At 46.6% G+C, this 26,830-nt stretch overlaps 10 protein-coding genes across 10 annotated transcripts; 6 read left to right on the top strand and 4 right to left on the bottom strand.

The window, feature by feature from the left end:
• Window positions 1-1,013: 1,013 nt before the first annotated feature.
• Window positions 1,014-1,430, top strand: P174DRAFT_379453 (FAD-dependent oxidoreductase; the record flags this gene model as incomplete). The annotated part of the gene is made up of 1 exon (XM_024822917.1): window positions 1,014-1,430. A coding segment is annotated over one exon (417 nt), but the record flags the coding sequence as incomplete, so codon positions are not given.
• P174DRAFT_471801 (uncharacterized protein) lies at window positions 1,282-1,784 on the top strand. Its single transcript, XM_024830611.1, has one exon. The coding sequence runs from the start codon at window positions 1,443-1,445 to the stop codon at window positions 1,605-1,607; it is 165 nt and encodes a 54-aa protein (XP_024677683.1). The 5' UTR covers window positions 1,282-1,442; the 3' UTR covers window positions 1,608-1,784.
• Window positions 1,785-2,321: 537 nt separating this feature from the next.
• P174DRAFT_464796 (putative dimethylallyl tryptophan synthase) lies at window positions 2,322-3,609 on the bottom strand (the record flags this gene model as incomplete). The annotated part of the gene is made up of 2 exons (XM_024830450.1): window positions 2,322-2,451; window positions 2,507-3,609. The coding sequence occupies 2 exons, from the start codon at window positions 3,607-3,609 to the stop codon at window positions 2,322-2,324; spliced, it is 1,233 nt and encodes a 410-aa protein (XP_024677682.1).
• Window positions 3,610-5,519: 1,910 nt separating this feature from the next.
• P174DRAFT_425623 (nonribosomal peptide synthase) lies at window positions 5,520-11,489 on the top strand (the record flags this gene model as incomplete). The annotated part of the gene is made up of 4 exons (XM_024825302.1): window positions 5,520-5,972; window positions 6,041-7,866; window positions 7,926-11,289; window positions 11,337-11,489. 4 exons carry the CDS (start codon window positions 5,520-5,522, stop codon window positions 11,487-11,489), a joined length of 5,796 nt encoding a protein of 1,931 aa, XP_024677681.1.
• Window positions 11,490-12,561: 1,072 nt separating this feature from the next.
• On the top strand, window positions 12,562-12,900 carry P174DRAFT_435783 (uncharacterized protein; the record flags this gene model as incomplete). The annotated part of the gene is made up of 1 exon (XM_024825955.1): window positions 12,562-12,900. The coding sequence occupies one exon, from the start codon at window positions 12,562-12,564 to the stop codon at window positions 12,898-12,900; it is 339 nt and encodes a 112-aa protein (XP_024677680.1).
• A 717-nt stretch (window positions 12,901-13,617) lies between these two features.
• Window positions 13,618-14,671, bottom strand: P174DRAFT_471791 (uncharacterized protein; the record flags this gene model as incomplete). The annotated part of the gene is made up of 2 exons (XM_024830610.1): window positions 14,182-14,671; window positions 13,618-14,052 (listed from the first exon to the last, which is right to left on the bottom strand). Exons 1-2 carry the CDS (start codon window positions 14,476-14,478, stop codon window positions 13,618-13,620), a joined length of 732 nt encoding a protein of 243 aa, XP_024677679.1. The 5' UTR covers window positions 14,479-14,671.
• Window positions 14,672-16,775: 2,104 nt separating this feature from the next.
• On the top strand, window positions 16,776-17,322 carry P174DRAFT_516256 (uncharacterized protein; the record flags this gene model as incomplete). The annotated part of the gene is made up of 3 exons (XM_024832310.1): window positions 16,776-16,798; window positions 16,948-17,062; window positions 17,182-17,322. 3 exons carry the CDS (start codon window positions 16,776-16,778, stop codon window positions 17,320-17,322), a joined length of 279 nt encoding a protein of 92 aa, XP_024677678.1.
• Window positions 17,323-19,371: 2,049 nt separating this feature from the next.
• On the top strand, window positions 19,372-20,869 carry P174DRAFT_446128 (uncharacterized protein). The gene is made up of 4 exons (XM_024828509.1): window positions 19,372-19,513; window positions 19,565-19,954; window positions 20,028-20,342; window positions 20,410-20,869. Exons 1-4 carry the CDS (start codon window positions 19,500-19,502, stop codon window positions 20,711-20,713), a joined length of 1,023 nt encoding a protein of 340 aa, XP_024677677.1. The 5' UTR covers window positions 19,372-19,499; the 3' UTR covers window positions 20,714-20,869.
• A 4,202-nt stretch (window positions 20,870-25,071) lies between these two features.
• P174DRAFT_435780 (uncharacterized protein) lies at window positions 25,072-25,913 on the bottom strand (the record flags this gene model as incomplete). The annotated part of the gene is made up of 4 exons (XM_024825954.1): window positions 25,072-25,095; window positions 25,130-25,612; window positions 25,716-25,730; window positions 25,863-25,913. The coding sequence occupies 4 exons, from the start codon at window positions 25,911-25,913 to the stop codon at window positions 25,072-25,074; spliced, it is 573 nt and encodes a 190-aa protein (XP_024677676.1).
• Window positions 25,914-25,924: 11 nt separating this feature from the next.
• On the bottom strand, window positions 25,925-26,458 carry P174DRAFT_464792 (uncharacterized protein; the record flags this gene model as incomplete). Its single annotated transcript, XM_024830449.1, has 4 exons — window positions 25,925-25,994; window positions 26,064-26,160; window positions 26,194-26,287; window positions 26,345-26,458. 4 exons carry the CDS (start codon window positions 26,456-26,458, stop codon window positions 25,925-25,927), a joined length of 375 nt encoding a protein of 124 aa, XP_024677675.1.
• Between the last annotated feature and the right edge of the window lie 372 nt (window positions 26,459-26,830).

Below are 26,830 nucleotides of genomic sequence, written 5' to 3'. Positions count from 1 at the left end.
CCGTCGTTTGTTGCATCGCCGTTGGCCTTCTATGTAAGGATCAATAGAGGTTGGGCGAACGACTGCCGCAGGCATGCCTTGATAAGAGCTCCCAGTAGTTTGAATACCAAGACAGCCCCGATACCAATATAAGGACAAACTCATACTATGCACTGTTTGGACTGCGATAATGTACGTATCGTACAAGTACCTTGGTCGCCCATGTAGGGAAGAATAATGTATACCTGGCGCTGTAGGACATTCGGTGTATGTTCCTTCATTTAGAGCAGCAGTATGGAAACTTTCACTTGATTTGTTGGAGTTTGACGACGTAGGGGTACTGTGGAAACAGGAAAGGGATAACAAGAGAGCCTCGAAGACGCTCTATGGACTTTACCTTCAAAGAAATGAACGAAAGGGAACGGGACGGCAGCCTCCCAGAGCACGTAGCTTCAGGATTCAACGAATTGCCGTGCCCTATGAGAAGTGCTTCCGTCACGAGGAATAAGGCGAGAACAAAAAGGAATATAGAAACCTGACCCCTCTGCTTTAGATTAATTATTACAATTTTATTAGGTGAGATCCTTCGCAATTTTCATTGATGCAAGCCCTCAACGTCGTGAAGCCTTCTATGATCTCGAGGTTGAAGCACGAAAGCTTGTGGCAATCCTAGATATAAGGGCTCACTGGAATACCGCCTTCAGCTCCGAAGAGCAAAGAGACTACAGTCAATCTTTCGTTAGTTCTGCTCACAAAATGGCCATGATCACTTGATGCTCGACTAAGAAGAATGGCGCCAGATTGCGTATCTTAGTTGGACAAATCACACCATTTAAATTCACTACTCCGCGCTCTCAACAAAAGATGTGACCATCCATATTATCTCAAAACAAACTTCTTGATCATCTCGAAGCATCAGTTCCTCGGCTTCAACGGAAGGAAGTAGCCTGAGGAAGCTTATGCTTAGTGTTCTCCATGCGGCGAAGGAGAATCGCATAAGGTCACTATAAGGAACGCCTATCAGCAACACAGGGGAGGACCTCTTGATAGGGAAGATCATCGCTGAAGCGGAGCCAAGTCACGTATATTGCATCAAGACTCTCCCAAAGCTACCGACGTGGGGGGCAAATAGAATTGTCTTGGTTGGAGATTCAGCCCATGCCATGTCACCTATCACGGGGCAAGGGGCGTCGCAGAGTCTGGAAGATGCTCAAACCTTCGCTTTGCTTCTAAGCAATATGTTGCGGAAGTTTCACGCTGAAGAAGTGAACAGCAATTCGTGGTCAATTACCTTTGAGCGAACCCTCTCATTGTACTATGATATGCGTCACCGACGAGTTGCTGTAGGTCGCGCTCTTGATAAACGCATGCTCAAAACGCAGCCTTTGGCAGAGTATATCAGATACATTCTGTTTCGGGCAATCAATAGTTTCCCATATATAAGTAAGTGACATATTATCAGTATGCAGCTAATGTTAACAGAAGTTTTGATAGCCAGAAAACTAGTGGGCAGTTTAAATGAGCGACTCTATGGCTGGAACGTGGCAGAGGGTGTAGCGTCCGCGATGAACAAGGATTGGGCGTATGCAGCATACAAGCAGCAAAGGTTTCGGCCCTTGAACAATTGAAATAAGAATCTCACCCGAGTCCATGGCTATTATCAATGGCGAATTTTAACTGCTGAAAGAATTCCATGAGATTAAGCTAAACGCTGATATACTAGATTTCTTGGAAGATGCACATTCATCTTTGAGTCAAAGGGCGCATTGAACCCTCGAGAGCCCAAATACAAGGAATCTCTTATCATTTGCGTGCGATTTACCGCGAGCATGATTAGGAAATTTCCGACTACAGTGCCGCAGAGTTGAATTTTAAGATACCTATCGATAGAGGAAATAGAGGACTAGAGTCACGTTGTTTCTTTTACAATGAATAGTTAAGTTCCACCTGCTTAGTTACACAAAATATGTGGGTGAGCAGTAAAATGCATGAATGGATGTAGGAATACAGTCTGTTACATTTTAAAGTAACTATTAACTAGTTAGTTGATTCATTTGTCCTGACCCATCTTCAACAAATCCCAGCATATGGTTTCCAGACTGGAGCTGATTCTAGATCGAAACATGATCAATACCATGCCGTCCATTTAAGTGAGAATAGTCATGATTATAATACCCTGCGCGTGTCCATGGATAGTAGAATTGCTGCTGCCAATTCTGACCAAGGCCATCCTCCTACAGTTATTAGATCAGGCAAGCACCTTCAGGAAACAGCGATAAACGGATGATGCAAACACAAGGAATTTGTCCCTCGATCCCAGTTCCAACAATATTGAAGTAACATCATTGCCAGCGACCTACATCGCCACCGATTGCATGAAAGTATACGGTCAAATACACTCCGGACGGCTCAGTAAAAGAAAAAGCCACCCAACGCTGAGCCGTTACTGATTCTTTTAGATCTCGGCAGGGACTGTCTCGTGGTCAATTTGGTATATTTCGGACGAAAGGGGTAAGTGAGTGCTTACAAGTTTGACACCAACTCCCGCTTATAGCGACAAGCGTGTCCGTGCCAGTCAAGATATTTAAAGAAGTCAGTCAAGGCGTCGGCGACAGAATCATCGCTTTTGCCTTGTACGGGCAAGTACAACTGTGGCTTTGGTGCTGATCCTCGCAACTTCAATTCGTAGTTAAATGTCAGTGGCAATTTGTCCACGCCCACCTCGTCGTACAGAGTGTCGCTGAAACCAAGGAGGTTCCAGAGTTTCTCTGCAATGGCTAGCCCTTTCATTGTGGTGGGATCGCTCAGGCAGCCACCTAGCGTCCAGAACGCACGAAGGTTGTCAAGGCATAGGTGTGTATTGCAAACGTATAGCTTCAGGCGTGACATTTCAGGAACCACGCAGTCAAAGCCAATTAAGAATACTTCCGTAGTAGGAGAGCCCGCGTCGCGTCCATCAAGAGATGGCAAGAGATGTTCTTTGAGGAGTGACAGGCTGGTTCCGAAGTCCACATTTAGACCCTCCATTGCTTTGAAGGCTAGTATGCCAGTGGGGATGCCGGTCACAATCGACTTGGGCTTGACGAAGAAGTATGATTTGGGAACCATCGCTCCGTCTTTCAGGTCAAAGGCAACCTCATTGGTCTGCCGTAGATGAGGAATGAGTTGCTCCGAAGTTACTCTGGCCTCTTCGGCTGGGAGGCTGAGCTGAGAGTCAAAGTAATCAAACCACCCCAGGTTGATATTAGGGTCAAGCTGAGCTAGTTTGACCAAGAGTTCCCGCGTCGCAAACTTATTCATGGGATCATGCTCAGTGCCAGCAAAAGCACCGATAGGTCCGCAGCCTAGTCGAAGTAGAGATCGGTTTTCCTGGAAATTAACGCTCAGCTCGAAGGGATAGCCTTCTGGAGTGAAACAACTAAGGTGGTCTGGATCAATTCCAGGACGAATAAATAGCCCTAAAACTGGAAGAATATATTTGTGGTAGACGCATAGGTAGTGATATTGCTCATGAATTTGGTAGCCACACTGTATTAAAAGACTGTTGAAGAATGGAGCCGTGTGCAGCCACCAAAGTTCCTGGTCGCGGCTAGGAAACCAAAGTGCTTGGCCGAGTACGCGCCAGGGCATATGCGTAGGAGCATTTGACCCTTCCCCGGCCTTTCCTACAGCAACTGGGGCATGATTTCCAGTTCGAACCGCGGGCATGATGGAACTTGGATGATATACTATGGACGACCACAAAATTTCAAAGTGAAGAACGGATTCCGGGAACATGCATCTCACGCCCGGATTGACTGACCAAAATATAGCTGTTCGTCCTGTGGGTAGAATGTACTTAACATTCCTCAAACCAATGTGACAATCGCCTATGCCCAGTACTAGAAGTCATGATGTCACCTTATGTCCAGCCTAGAGTACCGTCCCAAGAAAATTTAACGTGCGGAGACACAGCATAATGCTTCAGCTTCTGCCACTTCGTGAGTCTACAGTGTTGTTTTGCTGTATAACATTCTGCTTCGGCTCCTTACACAGAAGGACTGTGCTGTTAATTGAGCGGCCACATGCATCATTTTCATGCAGACCTTGTACAAATGTAGAGTACATAGAACGTCATAACAGATTATTACCGTTGAATTACATTCTGGCTCCTTATCAAGCGCAAAACCTGGACACTATATAATGCATGAGATCAGCTTTTCACACCATCTACTGTCCTCGCACCGAATCTTGTTTGTCTACGATGAGGTCCACGTCCAGAATGCGTTCAGCTCAGCGAGTCTAGAAGTACTGACATCATCATGCTTGGTCACGATGATTCTCGGCTTATCAATGATGCAAACTCATGGTAAGAGAGAAAGCTTCGGTCGGTGTAAGCTTTTCATTAAGCTTCGTACTCGTACACAAGTTGTGGTAGGTTTAAAGGAGGGTTACAGTGAAAAATAAGGTTACTCAACTCTAATTATCGGAGCTGGACCATTCTCCTCGCGATCTCAGCACAAACGTCAGTTCCTTTTCCTAAATTTCCCAACTCCTGCGAATGGCGGTGTCTTTCCTAACGGTAGAGATTTTCGAGCAAGCCAAGCAGCTCCCAATCGACGCTAGCGCATATATCTGAGCAATAGACGATAGGCTGACTGGGTGAAATGTGAATTTGAATGGTTGAAGACATGATAACTGAGAACATTCGGTTATGAGCTTGTCGCCTGTTCGTGACATTGGTGCAGATCTATTTACAGTTCTGCGCCCCAACTTACCCCTAACCCTAGTTGATATCTGTATTCTAAAACAGTTAGTAATTTTTCAAAAGCCTTCTAGTAGATGTAGATTGTATACTTGAACTTCAGGTATGGGGGGTAGGGAAACTTTTGATGAACAGCAACCCGTCCCACAACACCTGTGCAAATAGTATGTGCGACCTTCGAGGGCTACACTTTCAGCCCAAGAACCGGAGACATGATGTGGAAGTGAAGGACTCACCATACTGATGTATGATCCGTGCATTAGCCAAAGACCTCAACAGTACGGCAGTTTTCAGTGTCTAGACCGTTCGGAGCCGATTATCACTGAAGCCCTCGTTGATTCAGACCGCTGCCGTTGAAACCTGTCACAGGCTCTGCGGGAGCCCAGGAAGGATTATTGGTAAGACAACGCTAATGTCGCGTTCGTCACCTGTTTCATTCTCGTGGGCCCTTGGATTCTTCGCATCAAGCTTTTACCGGATACTTTGGCCTCAGATTCTCGATTCCACTACCATGCGTCAGAGTTGACGTCAAGCAACTAGTACATATTCGGCGGACATTATGGAAGGCCGCGATAGCATATATGATATGATAGAGTCTTTATGATCCCGTTATTCCACGCAACGAGTGCGTTGCATTAGGTCATGGATTCTCGCATCTTATATCTGGGCGTACCGGTTAGTTACAATTGTCCATTGAAAACTTTCCTGTTGCACTTTCGAAGTACGGGGATACTGCACTAAATCGTCCACTGCTGCATTGTGCACCTGGATTTTATAGTCAAGCGTACTGTGCCTCATGCCTGATATGTCGAACACCGAAATACCGAGTACCTCTGGAGACCTGGAAAGGCCGGGCAGATTTCCTAAATTAAGGTCCCTGAGCAGCGAGGGGAGGCAAACAGCCTCCATTACCCTGGGGGCAGATCGTTGCACCGCCCTAGTGGAAGTTGCTAAGGAAGGCACTCCCACGCTTTTTGATCTCCTCAAGACAGCATGGCCCATGCTGTTGGCTGATTACATTGATTCCAAGACTGTTAGCTTTGGTATCCTGTCCGGTGACACTGATAATGAGGTCGCTGAGCAGTGGTTCGCAACTTTAGACCTAAAACAGCCCATCTCTAAAGTAGTCACTCTTGAGAAGCTTCAGGAATGGCCGTCAAGAGAAGTCGGGCAAAGTGGTCAGTTCAATACATTTATCTCTCGGCGAGGGAACACTGCTTTTGAGTCTAAGGGCAATCAAACTTCCTTGGTGAGTGAGATCTCAGACGCTCTTTCCTAGATGCCTGTCTGAATACTAACCTGTCACGGATGCGTTAGATTGGCGATATTCTGGTCATAGCGGACGACACCCACAACTCATCCCAAATAGATCTCTATTACCATGTCTCGGTCCTGGGTCCAAGGGAGGCTCAACATGTGATTACTACTCTGGGTGCAGTCCTTGACTCTTTAGTTTTTAGTTATGAGCAGCCAATAGCCGAGCTGAATTTGCTTCATGACCACCACCGCGACCAAATACGGAGCTGGAACAGTCACGTGCCAGAGAAAGCAATAAATGGGTGCATTCACACGCTTTTCCAGCTGCAGTGTGCAGAAAGGCCCGGGTCGCAGGCAGTATGCGCCTGGGACGGGTGCTTCACATACGCAGAGGTGGATCAAATGTCCGACAGGGTGGCAGCGCGACTACAGAAATATGGCATTCAAGAAGAATCCATTGTCCCCATCCTTCTTGAGAAGTCGAAGTGGGTTGCTGTTGCAATGCTGGGTGTCCTAAAGGTTGGCGCAGCATTCATTCTCATGGACGTCTCATACCCTACAGGTCGCTTGTTGGATATCTGCGAGGATATCCAAGCGCAAGTCCTCATCCAGTCCGTGGAAGCACAAGCCATCAGCCGACCAATGAACGTGATTGCAGTTGACGAGGGAGTGATGGATTGGGAATCAAGCCCGCCGCTGAGGACTGCAATCTCCCCTAGTAACGCAGCCTACGTGTCGTACACGTCTGGCTCAATGGGAAAGCCGAAGGGCGTGATCATCGAACATGGTTCATTTTGCACAAACGCCTTAACTACCAGCAAGGTACATAATCTGAGCAGTTCCTCCCGAGTTCTACAGTATGCATCCTTTGCATTTGATGTCAGCATTCAAGAGTGCCTGACTCCCTTGTTACTCGGAGGCTGCACATGCATCCCGTCTGAGGCTCAACGAATTAATGATCTGGCCGAATCCTGTGTGGACCTGCAGGTCAATTGGGCTGAGCTTACACCTTCAGTTGCCAGGCTTCTGCAGCCGGAGGAGGTCCCATCAATTAAAACACTTGTCTTAGGAGGGGAATCGACGTCATCAATCGATATCTCCAAGTGGCAGCACCTCCAACTGATCTCCGCATATGGCCCGGCAGAATGTACCATCGTAGCAACAGTCCAACCACATGTTAAAGAGCCAAACAATATTGGTCGCTCCTATGGTGGAACTTGCTGGATCGTTAACAAGGATAATCACCACCGTCTCCTCCCAATCGGCGCAGTCGGCGAGTTAGTTATCGGAGGTCCCATTGTTGGGCGCGGCTATCTCAACCAACCTGCACAAACCGAGGCCGTCTTCTTTATGAATCCCGTCTGGGCGGCAACCTTTGGTCTGGATAGGGATTACAGATACTACAGGACAGGCGATTTGGTCAGGTATAACGCCGACGGTGACATTATCTACTGCGGAAGGAAGGACACGCAAGTCAAGATCCACGGGCAAAGGGTGGAGCTGGGCGAAATCGAATATCATGCGCAAAGCTGCTTGAGTGAAGATATCACGGTTGAACTGGGTATGAGGGGGAATCAGAGACCATTCCTGGTACTGTTCATGGCGCCAAAAGGGCAAGTTACTAGAGATATTTGCTCTGGCTCTCTGTTTTGCGAACCAAACAATGAATTCCGTCACCGCATTCTCCATGTCAAGGCGCGGCTACGAAACTCACTTCCGGACTACATGATACCGGCGGTATATATTCCCCTGAGTGGGACACCGCTGTCACGAACAGGGAAAGTAGACAGAAAATTGTTGCGAAGCATTTTGAGCCAGCTATCAGATGCCCAAATTCGAAAGTACCGAATTTCAGATCCGACCTATACTCTCCAAACCCCAGCGACGTCTGCTGAGAAGACGCTCCGAGAGCTTTTCGCAACTGTACTCTCATTACCTGAAGCAGAAATAGGGATAGACGACAGCATATTTCAGCTGGGGGCGACTCTATCACCGCTATTTCCCTCGTCGCGGAGGCCAGAAAGAGGGGTTTAGAGATGACGGCGGCATCCATTTTCCAATCCCAGTCTATTCGAAAACTAGTGGCAAACACGGACGATATTTGTACTCGCAGTACTAGTCCCGTACAGCCTTTCTCCCTGCTTAACAAAGAGAAGGATTCCTTGATCCCGCAAGCAGCGCAACAATGTAAGATTAGTCCCAGTCAAGTCGAGGATATCTACCCGTGCACACCTGTGCAGGAAGCCATGATGGGGTCTACGATGCGGAATCCAAGCTCCTTCCAAGCACAGTTTCGCTTTCATCTTCCCATGACACTAGATGTGGCCCGATTCAAGGACGCATGGGGGACGGTCCTCGCTGCGCGTCCAATATTACGGACCAGGATAGTTCAGCTTGACACTCCCCACGCGCTCCAGGTAGTTGTTCGCAGCGAAGAGAGGATACCATGGCATTCTGTTAAACACGTACAGGAAGTCACACAAACTCTCATGTTGTTGGGAGACCCACTTATCCAACTTTGCATGGTTAGTGAGCCAGACGAAAGGGTGCAATTGACATTCATCCTCACTATGCATCACGCCCTATTCGACAAGTGGTCATATAAAATCATCCTTGAGGAGGTCGAAGCTGTATATCGTGGGCTGAGTGTGGGCTGGCAGTCATTCACGCCCTTTATAAAGTACATATATTGTTCGGATGCGGCGAATTCAAAAGGATTCTGGAAGGCCGAGTTCATGGGTCTGAAGGCGCCAGAGTTTCCAGCAGCTCCCGCACACAGCCATAGCAGAACATCTGTTAGAAGGCTGCACTGTCACTTCCAAGTGCCCCATTGGCCACCTAGTAGTTATACTTTATCTACAGTGATACGCCTGGCCTATGCAATCCTTATTTCGCGGTCTACTCATTCCCATGATATTGTCTTTGGAGTCACTGTCAATGGACGCAATGCTCCTGTGTCCAGCATCTATGACCTTGCAGCCCCAACTATCGCTACATTGCCACTGCGGACAGTTCTTCAGCCCGACATCAGTGTTCAGGAAATGCTGGTTAGAATGCAGGAGCATGCAACCAGATTGATCCCATTCGAGCACACAGGAATCCGATGGGTCAAGGCCTCTAGTGCCGAAGCGGCATTAGCGTGTGACTTTAAGAGCTTGCTGGTTATCCAACCGCCAACCCGAAGAGGCGCCTCTCACGGGCTATTTGGGGAAGCCTTGGAAAATGATGATGAGCTCAAATTTAGCACTCATCCCCTGACTCTCATTTGTGAAATTGAGAATAATGGCTGGATCCATGTTACTGCCGTGATCAACTCAGCTGTGATCTCCCCAGATGAGACTCAAGCATTGTTGCGCCAGTTTGCGGGTATATTCGTCCAAATTAATGACAACTTGGAACGGCCAGTCAGCAGTATCATTTCCGATGACACAGTTGTTGCTGCCTCAGGTTACGACAGCGATAAGTTACTGTCTCTACGGGAGTTAGAAATGAAGGCGCAATACTATTTGGAAAGCCTTCCTGGTATTGATGCTGACACAGTTGTTCTTGAAGAGTTACCTTCCGCAATGCTGGCTGTTTTTGTTTGCGACAGCCGAGTAAATTCGAATGAAACATGGGAGACAGATCTGATCAAAAAACCTAGCCGCACTGTGAGACATGTCCTTTCCAAACTGGGGGAATACCTACGACAATCTATGCCCGACGCTTTGACGCCCTTTCTGTGCTTGCCAATCAAAACTTTGCCCAAGGATTCTGCGGGTCAACCAGACAGAGAAGCATTGCGCCTGGCCGCATCCAATCTATGCAGAAAGTCCCAGCGAGAGTTTATGTTTCCTGTTACGAGCGAACCATGGTGCCCAACACCAAGTCAGCTACCCACAGCCCAGAATATTATAGCTCGCGTCCTTGGAGTAAAAGCAGATGACGTGGGCAGCCAGGATGATTTCTTCACACTTGGCGGAGATTCAAGTGCAGCGATGCAAATGGTTATGTTGTGCAAGAAGGAGGGTTTCAATCTAACAGTTCGCGATGTCTTTCAAGAGAGAAAGATCGGTCGAATTGCAAGCAGGTTTCAACCTCTTGCCACAATTAAGCCTCCGCCAGATCCCAATTTGGACCTGAGTCTGAGTACCCGTTTCTCTTTGCTACGCTTAACATGCGATTATGAAAAAGATAAGTTCGAAACCGCCGTCAAAGCCCAGCTTGGTATACGCAGTATGGACGCCCTTGAGGATGCATATCCCTGCACGACAGTCCACGAAGGGCTGCTCTGGACGCAATCCCATGAGCCTATGGTCTATCAATCTCATACCATCTGGGAAGTAACGGCGACGGGCCGCCACAGTCCCGTGTGTCCTTTTCATCTGCGTGATGCCTGGCTCATTCTTGTGCGTCGTCATCCGGCGCTTCGGACAATCCTGGTCAACAACGTCTTTCCGGAGAAGACATGCAAAAGGATACATATAGTGCTCCGTGACTCACCTGATGATGTCGCGGTATTTACTGGGATAACAAATGAGATGATGCATCGGCCCAACTTGCAGTCTGGGGCTTGTTGCCTGCCATATAAGTTCACTATTTACCAGACGCAGCAAAACCGCGTCTATTGCAAGCTTGAAGGCAACCAAGCCTTCCTTGATGCAACATCTGTATCCACTCTTCTGCAGGAGCTTGCCGAGGCATACAGTGAAACGCTGCCTTCTGCACCGGGCCCACCCTACCGCTCCGTGGTGGAATATTTCCAAGGCATGTGTAATGTTGCGCGCCACACGACCTACTGGAAGAAACAGATGGCAACAGCGGAGCCATGCATATTTCCATCCATAAGGAGAGAAGGCACTAGGCAGGACACCCTGAATGTTGCCCGCATTGAGATTGGAGATGCTATCGATCTTCGCCAGTACTGTACTACACGCGGCTTCACCCTAAGTAATGTTTACCAGGTGGCATGGGGGCTCACGCTGCGGTTCTACACGAGCCAGAATATGATCTGCTTTGGGACGCTTGTTTCTGGCAGAGATCTTCCTCTGCCGGATGTGCATCAGACGATCGGGCCCTTTTTCAATGTTCTTCCCTGCCTGCTGGATTTGAGTAGGCCAGACCGTCTGCTTCAAATCCTTAGGGGTAACCAAGCCGAAATCGTCAACCGTCTGGTGAACCAACACTGTTCGCTGACTGATATCTTACGACACTCAAATCATTTTGGCCAGAGGTTGTTCAACACGTGCCTCTCTCTGGAACAGCAATTGTCGAGCTTGCAAGTGAACAGTGTTCGCTTTACAGAGATAGACACCCGTGAGCCGACGGAGGTAAGAACCTATAGTCGACTTTGACAAACTCGCTAACTTCGCATTAGTATATTCTTCTCTCCGTGATTGACAAGCAGGCAACTTTTGAAGCGAGGCTTACCTATTTCTCTTCCATCATGTCTGACAAACAAGCCGCTGAAGTTGTGAGCAGATTTGCGGCATACGTTTCTCATATATTGCGTAATACCGATACGATGTAAATCGTTATAAATATGAATTTAAGATTCGGCGTCTATAATTGGTCAACCATGTACTCATCCATGCTTTTATTTAACATTGCCTCTGATTCACTTGTTCAAACATCCCATTCGCCTTAGACACTTTTGAGACGCACAGCTGTCTGGCCGAGGTAATGACAAACTCCAGACTGACCCCTAGTGAAAGCACAGTATAGAAGGAGAATGTAAAGCAACGTGCTCTGGATATGCTCTAACCTATAACCGTTCCTTTTAAACAGAGCATACGGGCTTTGGCATGATATCCCAGTCAATATTGGCACCTTACATGGAAGTACACTGTAGTCAGTTCCCTGAAGCTATTTTCCATTTCTTAAGAAACTCTTTAGTATATCATTAGTATATATATAATCTTTTATCTAGAAGCTAGACACTCTTTCCCACTGGCCTAGTGATTCTAGATGTTTTATGATGCTAGGTAAGTAAGATAACAACTTCCTACCAACTGCTGAACTCTGATGCGGTTCTATTCTTCTATATATAGAGAGTATTATAACTGCCTACAGAGTAAACTAGTGGGAAAAGCAGCATCATGAGTTTTGAAAAAGGCCCACGGCTTTGCGTGCACAGAGCCAATGAGCTCCTCTTTCTGCTTCACTTGGCTCACTTACCACTCCAGCCGCCCTATCTTCCTCGTATTTTGGCTCAATCACCGGGGAGAATAGTAGTTGTTAGAAGAAGCCACGGTTTATACAGCCAGGTCCAGAAGCGTGGCAAGTTTGAGGTTGTGATGCTTATAGCGCAGTTTCCTCGGAATACTCAGGCACGTCTATCAGCACCACTTTCGTCCTGATCGAGATGAAGATCATTATCGTGCGTGTCGACCTTGCTACTTACTTATTTCTCAAAACGCAGCCTTTGGCAGGGTGTATAAGATACGCTCTGTCTCGGGCAGTCAATAGCCTCCCATATATAAGTGAGTGACATTTGTCAGTATGCAGCTAGTGCTGACACAAGATTGAACAGCCAGAAAACTAGTGGGCAGCTTAAATGAGCGACTCTACGGCGGGACTTGAAAGAGTGTGTGGAGTCCATGATGAACATGGATTGGATGCATGAGGAAGGATACGAGCAGCAAAGGTCTGATTCAGGCACAATCAAAAAAAGAATTTCACCTGAGTCCATGGCTATTATCAATGGCGAATTTTTATGGCTGAAAAAATTCAATGAGGTCAAGCTAGACGCTGATATACGAGGTTTCTTGGAAGACGCACATTCGTCTTTTAAGTCAAAGAGCGCATTGAACCCTCGAGAGACCAAGTTCAAGAAATCTCTGGTCCACTACGCAGCGATGGGAGATTGCTCTGAGCTTCCGGATAATGGATATACAATCTACTTGACTCAAATAGTATTCGGGTTACCACATATTTTCTAGTATTCTAACCACAACTCTGGGATATCAATATATCTTCTTTGATAAGATTGGAATCCTATGACGATGTCGCCACAATCCTGCCATGCAACATCGATGCAACGTCGATAAACAGTCCGAGTCTGGTGGATGTATAGTGAAAATACTATATTGGAATGATAATAGCAGTTGGTGCCTGATAATCCCGGCAGGCCAGCACACATCAAATGTTGGTTTCCTTTTGGGGAAAGCATCTCTTGACAGTCTCTCATTTCTCACTTTCACCCTCAGGTTAGTTCATCATCCTCATCATCTCCTCCCTACTGATACATCAATCAACTTGCGGCGATACGTTAACGGATTGGTGCTATTGAAACATGACAAAGCTGGCCACTCCCCGTCAATACCCGCTACTGGCGACTTACACCTTCCATTCCTTCTTCAACTGAGCGAGCCATTCCGTATAGGTCAGAACCTGTCCCTCCACCAGAACTCGGTTGGCCTCCACCTTCTGTGGTTGAGGCGGAATATATACGAAATCCTTTACATGTTTTGCGTTATATACTCGGAATGGCATGGCCCCGCCCGCAGCACCTCCACGCAATCCTTGCAAAAACCCGTGTTAAAGCAGATCGAGCACAATGAAATGCCCTCCATCGTTCAAGACAGCTTTCGGCATGGTCCATCGCAGGTGTAGACGTAGTCACCGGCCTTAATTTCCTGCTTGTATCTATCCGCATATCATCCGAGAGCATAAGCAATCGTAATCACATTCTTGGCATCACCGGCAGCGAGCAAAGCATTTTGCAAATCTGTTAATCCTGCGTCATCGTTCTCCGGGTCATCATCGGATAAGATTTGTATAGCCTGTTTGACGGATGGAGTGAGCAAAGCCCGCGCGTCATCATGTTGGCCGATCAAGCAGTACCACACACCCAGAGAAATCGCCCAAGCCCGCGCCGCGACCCACAAAGCGGACGTGTCCTTAGTCCTGTACTGTGAAACCAGCTGCTCCAACCGGCCCACATACTCCTCCGCCTTAGGAGAATCCAAGCCCGCATTGATGGCATGACACAACCAAAGTTGGGCCAGCTTGGAGGAGGCGATCACCTTAGCCGAGCCAATCTGGCCTTCTTCCTTGGCCGATCCATATGTGTTAAGAATCCTCATCCACCCCTTTGTCGCCTTATCTTCATCTCACATGTATTCGGAATAGATTCTCACGAGCGAAAGGTCCAAATGAGCTGCAACAACAGTCATGGACAACTTTCAGGCTGCTCAGGCCGCATCACTGTAGGAACGCACTATGAGCTTGAGATTTCCCGTCTCCTGGCCAGCGTCGGCTAAGTACTCAATCACCTCCTCATCCGCGGTTGGCGATTGCCATAGGAACTCAGTTAGCTGACTGTACTCTTTGTCGGGAACTTTTGCGTCGGTGAATTCTTTCACAAGAGAGATGGTCTCTTCAAATCGGCCTGTTTCGTTATGGAAACGCAGTATCGTATATGTGCATCCGTGGTAGAAGGGAACAGCCGCGATAGCTTTCTTAATCTTAATGTATTGCTTCTCCCCTTCACCCAGCTCCTTATAGCAGGTTGCCATGCGGTCTAGTGTTGCGTGCAGATGTGCAGTTAGCTGTTCTTTCTGATCAGACTTGTCAATGACCAGCTTTCCCAAAAATGCCTCTACTTCCTTATTAAGCGCAACAGCCACTTCCTATTCTTTTCTTTCCATGTGCGCATTAGCCATGCCTGCTTTGGCAATCCAATTATTTAGATCTATGGCAGTTGCCTTCCTGTAATACTCTAGAGCCTCATCTAGATGGCTGGTTCGGCGCAATATGACGCCGACCCTTTGGTACCAGCAGGATGTCTTCTCAATCTGCACCCATTCAGCGGCCTCAATGACCTCCGCAGCAGTCAGTGCAAAAGAGGAAAGAAAATCCTCATTAATCCCTCTTTGGCACTTGAGATAGCTGGCTCTGTCATCAGCCAACCATTCTCTACCCGGGTGGGTGCCCTTGCTGGGTAAAGGGGTGATGCCGCTTGAACGAGATGGTGATTAGCGTGAGTGCAGTTTAGAGGGGTGGTGATGTCTGGAAAATACATCACCAGTCTGGAGCACTCATTGCACTTTGTGCAGGCATGACCCACCAGGGACGGAATCAGCTGTTTGGTTGGAGGAATGAATAAAATACGAACCACCGAGTGTTCCGCCATCAGCGCATAGCCACGATCTTTCCTCTTTTTGGAAAATGCTCGAATAAGCCTAGCATACTATGCCTGTGTTTGCACTGCTGGTGCCTGATCTTGAAGCCTATGATATCGCTTTGAGCCAGAACGCTCTAGTATGTAGCAAACGCGGCATTGTGGTACGGTATCACAGTGCATATTAAAAAGCCTCTATCAGGACATGGAGATAAACTGCGTATTAAACGACATACAGCAGCTGAAAAGAAAACGCAATGGCTCTCCACGTACAGTTAATGCGGATCGGTTGAACTGCGACGATGTCTCCTGCGCACAGCACGTCCGAGGGTAGCGTGAGCACTTTGCAACAGCGTAGGGACAACCTCAGGAACAGCCCTAAGCCGCGCAATGCGATGACACAAGAGATGTCACGGCTTGCACGTCCGCGGGTCTGTCCACGACGCAGCAGTTGGGCTGGGAGCTAAAGAATCCGAAGTCAGTACGGCCGGGGACGATGACGAGGGCCCAAAGACGCCATGTGCATTGCACTCATCTCACGAGCACACCAGGACCCGTATAATTAAGTATGAGTTGGAAGAGTTTTTGACCAGTTTTCAGTAGCAGAAGAAGGGGCGCCTGCCGTACAGAGATGGGCGGATTTTCTGTTGTCCGGGCTGGGAAAATGGGGTGTACCCAGGCTGTCACTGGTGATTCGCACCGTCAAGATCCAGCCCCGTGATTTACCAAGTCGGGCATCAATCACAGGACAGCCTCCGAGTCACGAACACGATAAACTCCGAACTCGATAAACTCGACTTCCGTGTCACCGGTACTTTGCTGGTGAGGAGGAAAACAGTGATGGCCGAGAGGTGCTTTGAAGCTGGGTTGCACCTAATAGTACCGACTTTCTGTCCACGACTGCGGCTTAACCCGTCTACCGGCCTCTTTGGAAGGAAGTTCGGTAATCATCGAGCTGTTCCAGATGGAACAGCTCCTCTCCCTGGAACTAGCTAGCGGACACCTGTAATTCCACTGGCAACACCACTTCTTCTTCTAATACCGGAAGGCCTTCGACTGCGTCAGATTTGGACGCATGAGTCAGGGAAACCGGCTGGTCTCTAGCAGACCCTTCGGCCAGCTCAACTTCGACATGATTGGAGTTAGGCTTTGTGCTAGGCAGAGCAGCAGCGCGACAAGGGTCTGAACAAAATAAGAACCCGGAGGGCTTATTGCCACAGTTGGCGCACTTTTCAAAGAGAGACGACATTGGCAAAACCAGAGCGAAAGGCGGTTCAATCAACTAGTTCTACAATATTAACGAAACTGCGAATGAAATATCCGACAACATTATGGCGCTTGGGTGATTTCAAGGACGGAGTCGTCGAAAGCAAGGCTATACGATCCACTCACAGAAACAAGGCTCCGGCTTTCCCTGGTTTTGAAGGTTAGACTAATGTCGGTGCGACGTATGGCAGCAGAGATGACCTGATTGTGAGCTGCTCAGCTTCTAGTAGTAGCACGGCGTAGATTTCTTTGACACGCCTTAAATGTCAGATACCAGGATGACCTGCAAATTTGCAATTGATCTGGCTCACAGTTCAATCGGGCATTGGTTCGCCAGCAAAGGTTCTGGGTTTTGCTAGGCGCTATGGTGCGCCAGAAAATTGGAATCTCCTGATAGGATGATGCTCGTGGTCTCTGGTTGGTGTGATGGGGCTCAGGTCCTCCCGCAGGTGGGTCTGCCATCGATCCGGGGTTAGCTCAGCACACAACATGACAGTTCTTACGGAGTTCACCTTCAACCGCCATGTCTTGTGTCCCAGTCAACAGGCAAGAATCCAAGTCTCGTCACAGTGGCGCCAACTGATCTAAACGTGCATAGCCTCAGCGAGTATCACGACATCCTCCACCGGGACAAATATGCCATCCTCTACTTCTGCAATTCCCTTCACCAATGCGCCTCCCTCGATCTCACCTACAACGACATGGCGTCCGCTGTTGCCGACGCCGACGACAAAATCGACTTCTACAAGATCAACATCTCCATGACATCTCCGACTCTGCGATGGTGGAAAAACCGACCCTCCTCCTAGCGAAAAATGGACGGGAACTCGAGCGCTTCTGTAAGCCTGTGCCACAGCAGTTGGAGTACATGGTGTCGCAGGCCCTATGTGAGATGACCAAGATATCGATGGTCCCGTATACGGAGAGGGAGGACCATGGGAATCTGATGTACTGTATCCCGGCGCACAAATAGTCGTTAATGAGGTCAAGTTAAGTTGTACTTTTAAAGTATTGGTGGCCGAGTCGCTGTGAATCGGGGGTTACCCTGTTGTACTAAAAGTGTATATGGGTTCCTAAATTGTTCTTGTAACTAAATCCAGATATTCTGTGAATAAATCTCCAAGCACTTTCACTCAAGTGGCCTCCTAGCTAGGTGACTATTATAAGGATGGCATAGATAGCGAGGAGGATAACTTTTATGCTCTTTAAACCATCATTCTCTCGTTCAAACTTTCGAAAGACATGGATGATAGGCATCCAGCAGAAACCAGTCAGCCTCGGTCAGCTATTCGCGGTCAGCGTTATACATGAGCGACCGGACACGGTCTTATCGCTATTAACTGAGGGAAAAACAAGTCCTTGTGAACCGCAATAAACCCTTGCTTATCCCATATCCCTTCTTCCAGCCTGCTTGAATTTCGTTGATGACGAACTTTCCAGAATAGAGAACCCTACTTCAATGAGCTTTTCCACATAGTTCAGGCGTTAACAGACACGAAGAGCTTACATCATAGACTCCCGAAGATCGCTCTTGTAGACTCTACCATCCTTCTGGATCAGAAGCCAGGCCCTTCCCCATTCGAAAAAAGCTGCGCCCCACTGTGTCTGGTCAGCGATCTAACTCCTGCTGCCATTGGAGACCACTTACCCCAAACTAATCAGCCGCGCAGCGATGACCGTACATCAGATCGAACAGTTCCCGTAATCTTCCTCAGCCGTGCAAAGCTCGTAGGGGCAGAGAAACCCCAGATCAGCGACAATGGGTAGACGTAACCCTGTGAGGAACACAGGACGAGACGGATATGGGTCCAGTAGTTGGGCGTATGGTTATTGCTGGGTCCATCAATGCGTCCACTTCCTCTTGGTTGTTCACTCGGAATGCATATTCTGATTCTGTTAATGGTCGGGGATGCCTTGCAATAATATATGTCAACTTCACCTTCCCAACTCCAAATTAATATGTATGCAATGCACGCCAGCACTGAACATCATAATATAGGATTTGCTACTAGTGGCACTGTAATTTATCATAAGTGAATGAGATCCCCAAACTCAGAACTCAACATGGTCTACAGTGCATCTGAAACTGCGGACATTTCCATTGTGGGGGATTGTTACGCAAAGCATCATCATCATCAAACATGAACGACTGTGCCTGATTCTCAGAGCACACAGAACAGGTACTCATTGGCCTGGTTGGCGCAACGGCCGCACCGGCCTCCTTAACCATTTGAACAATGTACAACTTGAGCGGCGGGTCTTCGCATTGCGCGTGTCTCAACAGTTCATCTTTCAGAGAAAGAAGTTCTGAGCGCATACGGTCGCGCTCTAGAAGAAGATGCTCATGCTCTGCTGATAGTTTGTGATAGAGGCTCTCCAGTTATTGGTTGCATGCTTTCTTCTGGCGGCGGCATTTGCTGGCTGCACGCCGGTTGCGCTTGAGATACCTCTCGCGACGGGGATCGTCCTTTCCAAATGATTTTGACTTGGGGTTATGTTCTGGGTAGTGAAAACATTTTAGTGAAAGTGATTTCTGATTCTGTGGCGGCAGAAGTAGACACCTGGGGCTTCAGAGTAAATCGATCATTCCAGAAGCATCAGGGCCAGTCACAGCTACAAAAGCTATATCGTTATGGTAGGGGGTGGAGACATGTCAGCCAGAAATACATTCAGCTGTGACAGAACCTTTGCAGAGGATACTATTAATCAAAGGGATTCTCCTTTCAGACAGCTGTATTGCCTGGTATTTACTGTTTATATCACTGATCAGCTTTGAGAGAGTGTGTGTTGGTTCAAAATTCACGAGTTAAGATCTGAGCTGATTTGTATATGACGCAGCTGAGCATGAGCCGTAAATTGGAAAACAGATAAGAGGTCACTTTCTTCAAACCTGAGAATATCTGGTATGGCTTCTTCTCAAAGTGCAGGGAGGACTAGCGGCTTGGCCATTTCGTGGCTGGCTGAGGCTTGCCTGCTATTTATAAAAATTGTTTTGCCAACTCATCACCTTGACCCCGCTCCTAGTCTCTCTAATTTGGTTCTTACTATATAACTATATACTGTTAAACGGACTCTTGAATGTACAATTGCTTGAAATATTTTGTTCATTCTCCATCCTGGTACAGAGATTATTCATATTGAAGCCTCAATATGGATTGCGAGAGGTACCATAAGTCCTTACATCTGGCTTTTCAATCCACTGCTGACTTTGGCAGCCTCACGGATGAGCAGGAGTGGGAATCCATCAAAAGGACTGACAATGCACTCGTAATCGCCCTTGGAGTGTACGCTAACAAGTACCACGACCGCGATTTGAGGGATTTTAGGGGGCGTTCTGATTACCCAGGTCTTTCGGTCTATTGGGTGGACGATGAAAGAGTCCCAGGGATTTGGAATGAGCTTGGCCGCCGCCGCCCAGTGACATCAACCTGGTTCATCTTCTCATCCCTACTAGACAAGGAAAAGGTCCTGGAGAAGGCAGTTGATGCTCATGATGGTTTTGAATTGCTTAGTGGTATTGAAACCGCTGCTGAAAAATCGTACGACATAAGAGTACGAAAACCGTTGGAAGGGAAGTTCCCCAACATCCAGGTCATATATTCGCGGTACGTGCCACCCAAACGTCCAACCCTGTGTCTGAAATATGCCATAAACTAAGAGTAGTATCAATCGGCATAGTGAGGATGTGATTGACAAAATCCTTCAAGACAGAGATAAGATCTACTGTTTTACTATTTTCATATCCGAATCCACCTGCAGCGTCATTAATGAGCTCGCCGCTGCCCACAGGGATGTCAAATTTGTTGTCAGGGACGCCACCTGGGATCCGCAGCCGTATTCATATGAGCTGCCGGTAACAGGGATCCACAAAGGCTCAGCGGGTAGCCTTTTCGAGGTATATGGAGAAAACTACAGTGAATTGGATGCGGCGGTTAAAAAATGGAAGAGCCTCTCTTTCACATATCCTGAGAATATATCCTTTGGTGATGAGACGTTGGTGCCCACAACTCTTTTTAAACTTATGCCAGAACTCTTGCACAGGCCGCTGACTACTGCACAGCTTTGAGACCGCCCTGCATAATTCAAAACCCGGCGGAATCTGGCCCGTGGTCTTTGGCTCAGTGTTCACTGGCGATGAAACCACGAAAAAGCTCATCAGCTATACCGATGAAGTTGCAGGCCAGTATAATAAGGACATTTTGGTTTGGGTAGGCGTCGACGCTGACGCCTACCCCAATGCGGGAGACAAATGGGGTGTCAAAGCCCCTGCGGTGGTCTTTTTCCATAAAGGCTCACTATACTTCTACTGTGATGCAGGCAACTATCAGAATCTAGAGTCCGAGCTCAGGCGACATAGTCTCTAGTAGGATTTGGTAGTATCTCGCGTCTGTCCAACCAAGTCTTCAGTTAGTGCGACTCTAACCAAATTATGTGATTATCTATCAATAGGTTCCCTTGTGCTAAAGGATTGCTCAGGATTATAGTATCATAATCTTACCATTCAGTCTTCTTTATATAATTAAGAGAACTTTTCTATTTATATAATTTAATCTGTTACTTCTAAGAATGATATTTATCTCTATCTATCAATGCTCCTGACCAATTTGACCCAGGATGGGAGTTTCAGCCTTTACGGCCTGCGTTCGTCAGTTTAGTAAGTAGGCTTGCTCAGCAGTTCAACCAACAAGCTGGTAGGAACCTGTCTTCTTCCAGCGCCTTGGCCAGTCCGCCGAGTCGCCTACTGTCAGTAGGCAATCTATTTATCGTCATTAGCGCTACTCCGTGATAAGCCAATTTATCTACCTACCGCTAAAGACCCTCTGGAAGCCCTGCCTGTCTTTTGTTGCTTATGATCACGGCTGAGTGCCTAGAATAACTTACGCAGCTATCGGATTTCTTCACAACATCCAAAGTAAGGGAACTGCTTAGGAAACAAAGCTACTGATAAAGGGCTTATCATTAATCGAACTCTTATGATGTATGATGGCACTGCTCATATTCAATGGTATGGTAGTAGTTCGATAAAAAACTAAGCATAGAGAAGAGAGGGAAGGAAAGTATGTACATGGTGGGGAGATATTGTAAACAGAGGGCGGAGCGGTGCAAACTAGTCAAACAATCCCGAAGCAGTAAGCAGTCAAGAGGGGCAGAAAGCTCCGTGTAAGGAGGCCAGCGGGGAACATGGTGACGGATTGTCACATGATGCACATTCCTAATAGCTACGGCATAAAGCCGTACTAGTGACTTCAAGTTGTCCCCGTTAAAACCTTCAAAAACCTTTAAAAGGAAAAGAAGGAAAGGGTACCTGTGTGGCTTAGTCTCTCCCTGTAAGCCGGGTGGAGTCACTCAATGCCAAGCCCTCCCCGAAACCATTCAAATCGTTCTCGCGGAAGAGGCTTCGTGAACCCATCAGCAATTTGCTCTGTAGTTAGGATGTATTTCAGCTCCACTGTTGTAAGGTCTTGGACCTCTCCTTGCCATTTGCGTTGGATTTCCATATGCTTCGTGCGGGAATGGTATTGCGGGTTTGAAGAAAGGGTGATGGCTCCTTGGTTGTCACTATAAATAATTATGGCGGCTTTACCTTGGCTCATGTTCAACTCATTAAGAAGTCTTCTTAACCAGATTGCTTCTTTGGTTGCTTGTGTCTGGCCTAGAAATTCAGCCTCACAGGTCAAGAGGGCAGTAATGATTTGATACTTTAATTACCAACTGACTGCTCCACTTCTGATATTGAAGAGATATCCAGCTGTTGAACATCTGGTGTCATGACATCCACCCCAGTCTGCATCTGTAAGCCTTTTAGCATCTAGGATTGACCCTTGTATGTGAGTCCTGTGGCCTTTTATGCCATTAAGATATTGCAAGATGCGTTGGGGTGAGTTTCACGTATTACGGTCTGGGATTTACCAGATACCTGCTTGCCATTGAGATGGCATAATGACGTCCCCCCTGGTCCCAAGCATGATGTACATTAGAGATCTGACAATGCGTTGGTATGTGACTCTTTGATTTAGAGGATAGCATATCCTGGACTGTTCTCTGGAAGTGGTGAGGTTTCTATTAGTGTGCTGATGGGAGTGCTGTTGCTAATTCTAAACTAGTGAGCGACCTTGTAGATATATGCTTCTTGACTAAGGTATAGCAACCTATTTTGACAGTCTTGCTGAATGGACATCCTGAGATAGTAACTGCATGGTCCTAGATATATCATTTAAATATGGTTTCTGAGGCTCTGCTTGATCTTCTTTATTTCTGCAGTGCTTGACGCCATGATTAGGAGATTGTTGATGTACACTGTAATGTACATATTGCTCCGGACAAAGATCCTAAGATCAGTGCTAATTAGCTCGAAGCTGAGGTTCCGTAGGAAATTTGTAAGGGTCTGGTACCAGATCTGAGGCGCTTGTTTTAGGCCATATAGTGCCTTTTGGAGTTTTCAGACCTTAGATGTGCCATCGCTCATGTGGTGAGGCTGTTTAATATAGATCTTGTGGTCTATGTTCCTGTACAGGAATGCTGTTTTAACATCCATTTGCTTGATTGTGAGATCTAGGGCCGCCTGATTATGAATAGAGCTTTGTAGCTCATTGACTTGATAACTAAAGCAAAAGTTTTGTCATAGTTTATTACCTCTTCTTGTGTAAAGCCTCTCACTACCTATTAGCATTTGTAGTGGATGACTTCGCCATGTGGTCCCTTTGTTTGAGTTTAAAGACCTATTTTCCACTAAGGATCTGCTGATGTTTAGGAGGATTAATAAGCTCCTATGTTTTGTTTTGCTGGAGTGAGTTCACTTCTTTAAGCATTGCTCTTTCCTATTTAAGCTAGCTCATGTCATTCTTTGCTTGATGCAGGGTTTTTAGCTTGAAAGGTTCTATTTCCTTTGCAGTGACTGTTAAGAATGTTAGGATGATATTTTCTTTAGGTATATTCATTAATATAAGCTCTTCTTTGCTGTCACTAAATGTGTCTAGTATGACCTGTGGAGCGCGAATTTTAAGTTTAGGGTGGTGTTCTAGTGCTTCTTGGTGTACTTAATGAACTAGGCGGTTATATTAGAGTTCTGGATATTATTGCTATTCTCCTGAAACTTGACCTTATGGAGTGTTATCTTGTTGCTGGTCACTGCTGGGTGGTGAGTCATGCCTTTAGAAGATGTCCCGTAAATCATCTGGAAATAATCTAAAGGTATTATTACTCTGTGTAGACGACAAGGTCCTGTCTCCCTGTATAGCAATGGGTGGCTGTGAGTCTTTATTACTTGATTAAGACAACGCCGGTGTTTGCGAGTCTTTGTTACTCAACTGATTTAGCACTTGTGAGTTACTACTCAATCAAGGCAGTATGTGCGAGATATCTTTGCTTGACTTAGGTAGGCTTGCTCTGGTTGTGCCATTAATAATTAGCACCCAGAGGCAGGCACGGATGCTTGCCGTATGCCTACCAACAGTTGGTTTATTAGTCCTACCATCTCACTCCCCCCTGTGGCAGCAGCCATTGCCCCGGGTAAGCCGCCTTGTCTGGCTACTACAACTTGTATGGTCTGGCTGAAAGGAGCTGTAAGGACGTCATGAAGTTCAGTATTTAGGGTCCTAATGATTTATCTGTCTTCTAGCAGGATATGGTAGTTGTATTCCCTTGTAGCCTAGTAGAATGCATGGCCTTGTTCTGGCCCTGTAAGCTTCTTTCTTGGCTTAGGGGGGGATCAAGTACTCTCCTTTAGATCTGATCACTCAGAGTCATGATAAGTCTGGCTTGTCACTGTACCACGCTTGGTATGGAGTCATGCTGAGTTTGGATAAGGGTGACTAGTCAGATAGGAAGGCTGTGGTTCGCGAAATTTCTGGCCAGAATTTCAGTGGTAGTCTCACATGTGTGAGCATAGGGCCAACTTAATCATAAATTATCTTATGAGCTCCCTCAGCAGCCCCATTCTACTAATGTTAATCAACGCCTATAACCTTGGCTTAGATTGCTTATGAGAACAGTGTAAACTTCATCTCTTCTCTTACTTGCTCTGGGATCTGGTTGAGGCATACTTATCTATATTTTTGTTCAGCGCGTTTGTTATGGTCAGGGAAGAACCGTAGTGATTCCATAACGAATTCTTATTGCCATATTACAGGGATAATCTCAGTCCAACCTGTGAAGTTGTTGATAATGGTGAGCTAATACTAACAGCTGTTAAGGCCCTCATCAAATGGCCCTGCAATGTTAATATAGAGGAGTTCCATTAGATATTCCCCTCTTCTACTCAATCATGACCAGTTATAGGACTTTTCAGTCATTCATCCCTAAAGGCATGGGTTATATGGCTGACATGGTTCTATGTCCTGGATGCCGTGGGCCTGCTTCTTAAGCTATTATAGGTTCGCGTTGCTTAGGTGGGCTAGCTAGTTATGCCATAGAGTCATTTGCAGGCCGATATGGTAAGAGGGAAAGGTAAGGTTTATCTATAAATTAAGTGTGTAGTCTCCATGATACTGGCTGGCAGTGTATAGGTTCTTTCTATTTAACTTGTTATGAATACTAGCCCCTTAGCTTAAGAATTCAACTTTAGCTCCTTATTTGAGAAGCTAGAGCACTGATATGAGGTTTGCATGTGCAGATGGGATGAAGAGGATGTTATTAAGCACAAGGCATTTCCTTCTGCCTTGCACATTGCACAGGATATTTACCGTTCCTACTCCTGAGGGAGTTATTAATTTATTGATACACCTCAGCCGGGGTCCATGGTACTTATCTATTTGTATAAATCTTAAGGCGCTATTACAGACGTGCCGAGCACATCCACTATTAACAATCCACGCATTATGGATTGGGAAGGTTTTCGTAGCCATTATTGAGGGGATGTGGTTGAACAGGGCGAAGTTGCCTTTAACATCCTTTCTGAATGCTTTATTAATATCTTCTCTGGAGACCTTGGTAGCCATGAGGGTGGGCCACTTTGGATCCCTTGGGCCAGCTATGTCGTCATCTTCATTATCAGTGGGAGGATGCCTCTTCAACGGCTTGCGTGTGCTGGTCTGTGGATTGCTTAACTTTGACCTCTGGCCCTTTCCGTCTTTCTTCTGATCCTTCAGCCTTGGATTCTTGTTGAAGCATTCTGAGTCCATGTGATAGGGTTTCCGGCAGAATGAGTAGTATGTAATATTGTTGATCATGATTTGGCATGTTGTTCTGTTGGATGATGGTGTAACTTTCTTGTCACCTGGCCCTCGAACTACTGCGAGAGCAGGAAGCGTCTGCCCTACTGGGACCTGGAATTACTACATGTATGGCGGACTGAATATACAAAACCAGCTAAAATGTTTTTTTATCATGATTACCTTCAACCACACTGATGCTGTAGCTACCACATACCGACAGAGCGCCAGGCTACTTGCAAGTTTTAATATCAATGCTAGTGTTTGGAGGGTAAAATATAAGACAGTATAAAACTAAAAATAACTAAGCATTTGCAAAAGGAGCTAGCTCTTCCAATCATGTTCTAATAATCCCTTTGTAGACCTGTCCTAGAGCTTTCCAAATATACTCCAGATAAAACTTGAGTACGTCCATGTTGTCTCATTCTAGAAAATCTCTTTTTCTTCCTGTGTATCAGAAATAATAAGCCACTCCTTTTTAATAATGCCAAAATGACTCTTGACTTTATCCTACTCCTCTTTTGCCATATGGTCCCGAACTGCTTCAAGGTTGATTCAAAGTGACTCCCGCTTAGCAGGGGTCAAATTAGCTGCGTGAATCACTTTTGGGCAGGATATGAAATGCAGCTTGTCAGGGGCTTCCTGGAAACAAGCTGTAAACACTATATAATACTAGCCCCCTCTGCTTTTAATACCGCAGTAATCTCTGAAGCAAGATATCCCAAAGTCCATCTCAGCTTTGACAACATCTAGAATTAGTTGTCCTGCGTGTAGACCTGCTAAGCTAGGCTTAGACAGTGGGGTAACTTCTATCGTTCCAGAGTTTGATTAAATCATCAGCGGGACGTTGTGATCTTTTGCAATAATTCCATTGGTAGACTGGAGAGCTGGCGATTGTGCGCCACCTGATGCAGAAGAGGAGGCTTTCCAGCATTCAAGCAGGCTTGTGAAGCAGAACATGTTCGCCCAGGCAAAGTTTACTCAAGAAAAGAGCATATTAATAGATGAATTAGTCTGTGCCAGATTGTGATTAAGCACTCTAGATAAGGCTGGCATTTATAGATCAATTTACATTTCTTGATATGCCTAGATATTGAGAGTAGAATTACAGATTTGGTTATAAAACAGGAGGCAGAATAGAATCCCTGACACCCCATGCTCGAATCACTCTGGACTGGCTAGGAAAAGATAAGTAGAGCAACATCATCTCTACTTGCGCGGCATCTAAATAACTCAATTCTAAGAGGTATCATGGGTCACTAATTTTACCAGTGGAAAGTCAAAGTTGGTAGTTAAGCTCTTTGTAGCCAGCTGAAGCAACATATCACACTT

This window comes from Aspergillus novofumigatus (assembly GCF_002847465.1).
Source record: "Aspergillus novofumigatus IBT 16806 chromosome Unknown P174scaffold_11, whole genome shotgun sequence".
NCBI classification, from domain to species: Eukaryota; Fungi; Ascomycota; class Eurotiomycetes; order Eurotiales; family Aspergillaceae; genus Aspergillus; species Aspergillus novofumigatus.
The sequence above is the reverse complement of the archived record's forward strand: the minus strand, read 5'-3'. Positions and strand labels throughout refer to the sequence as shown.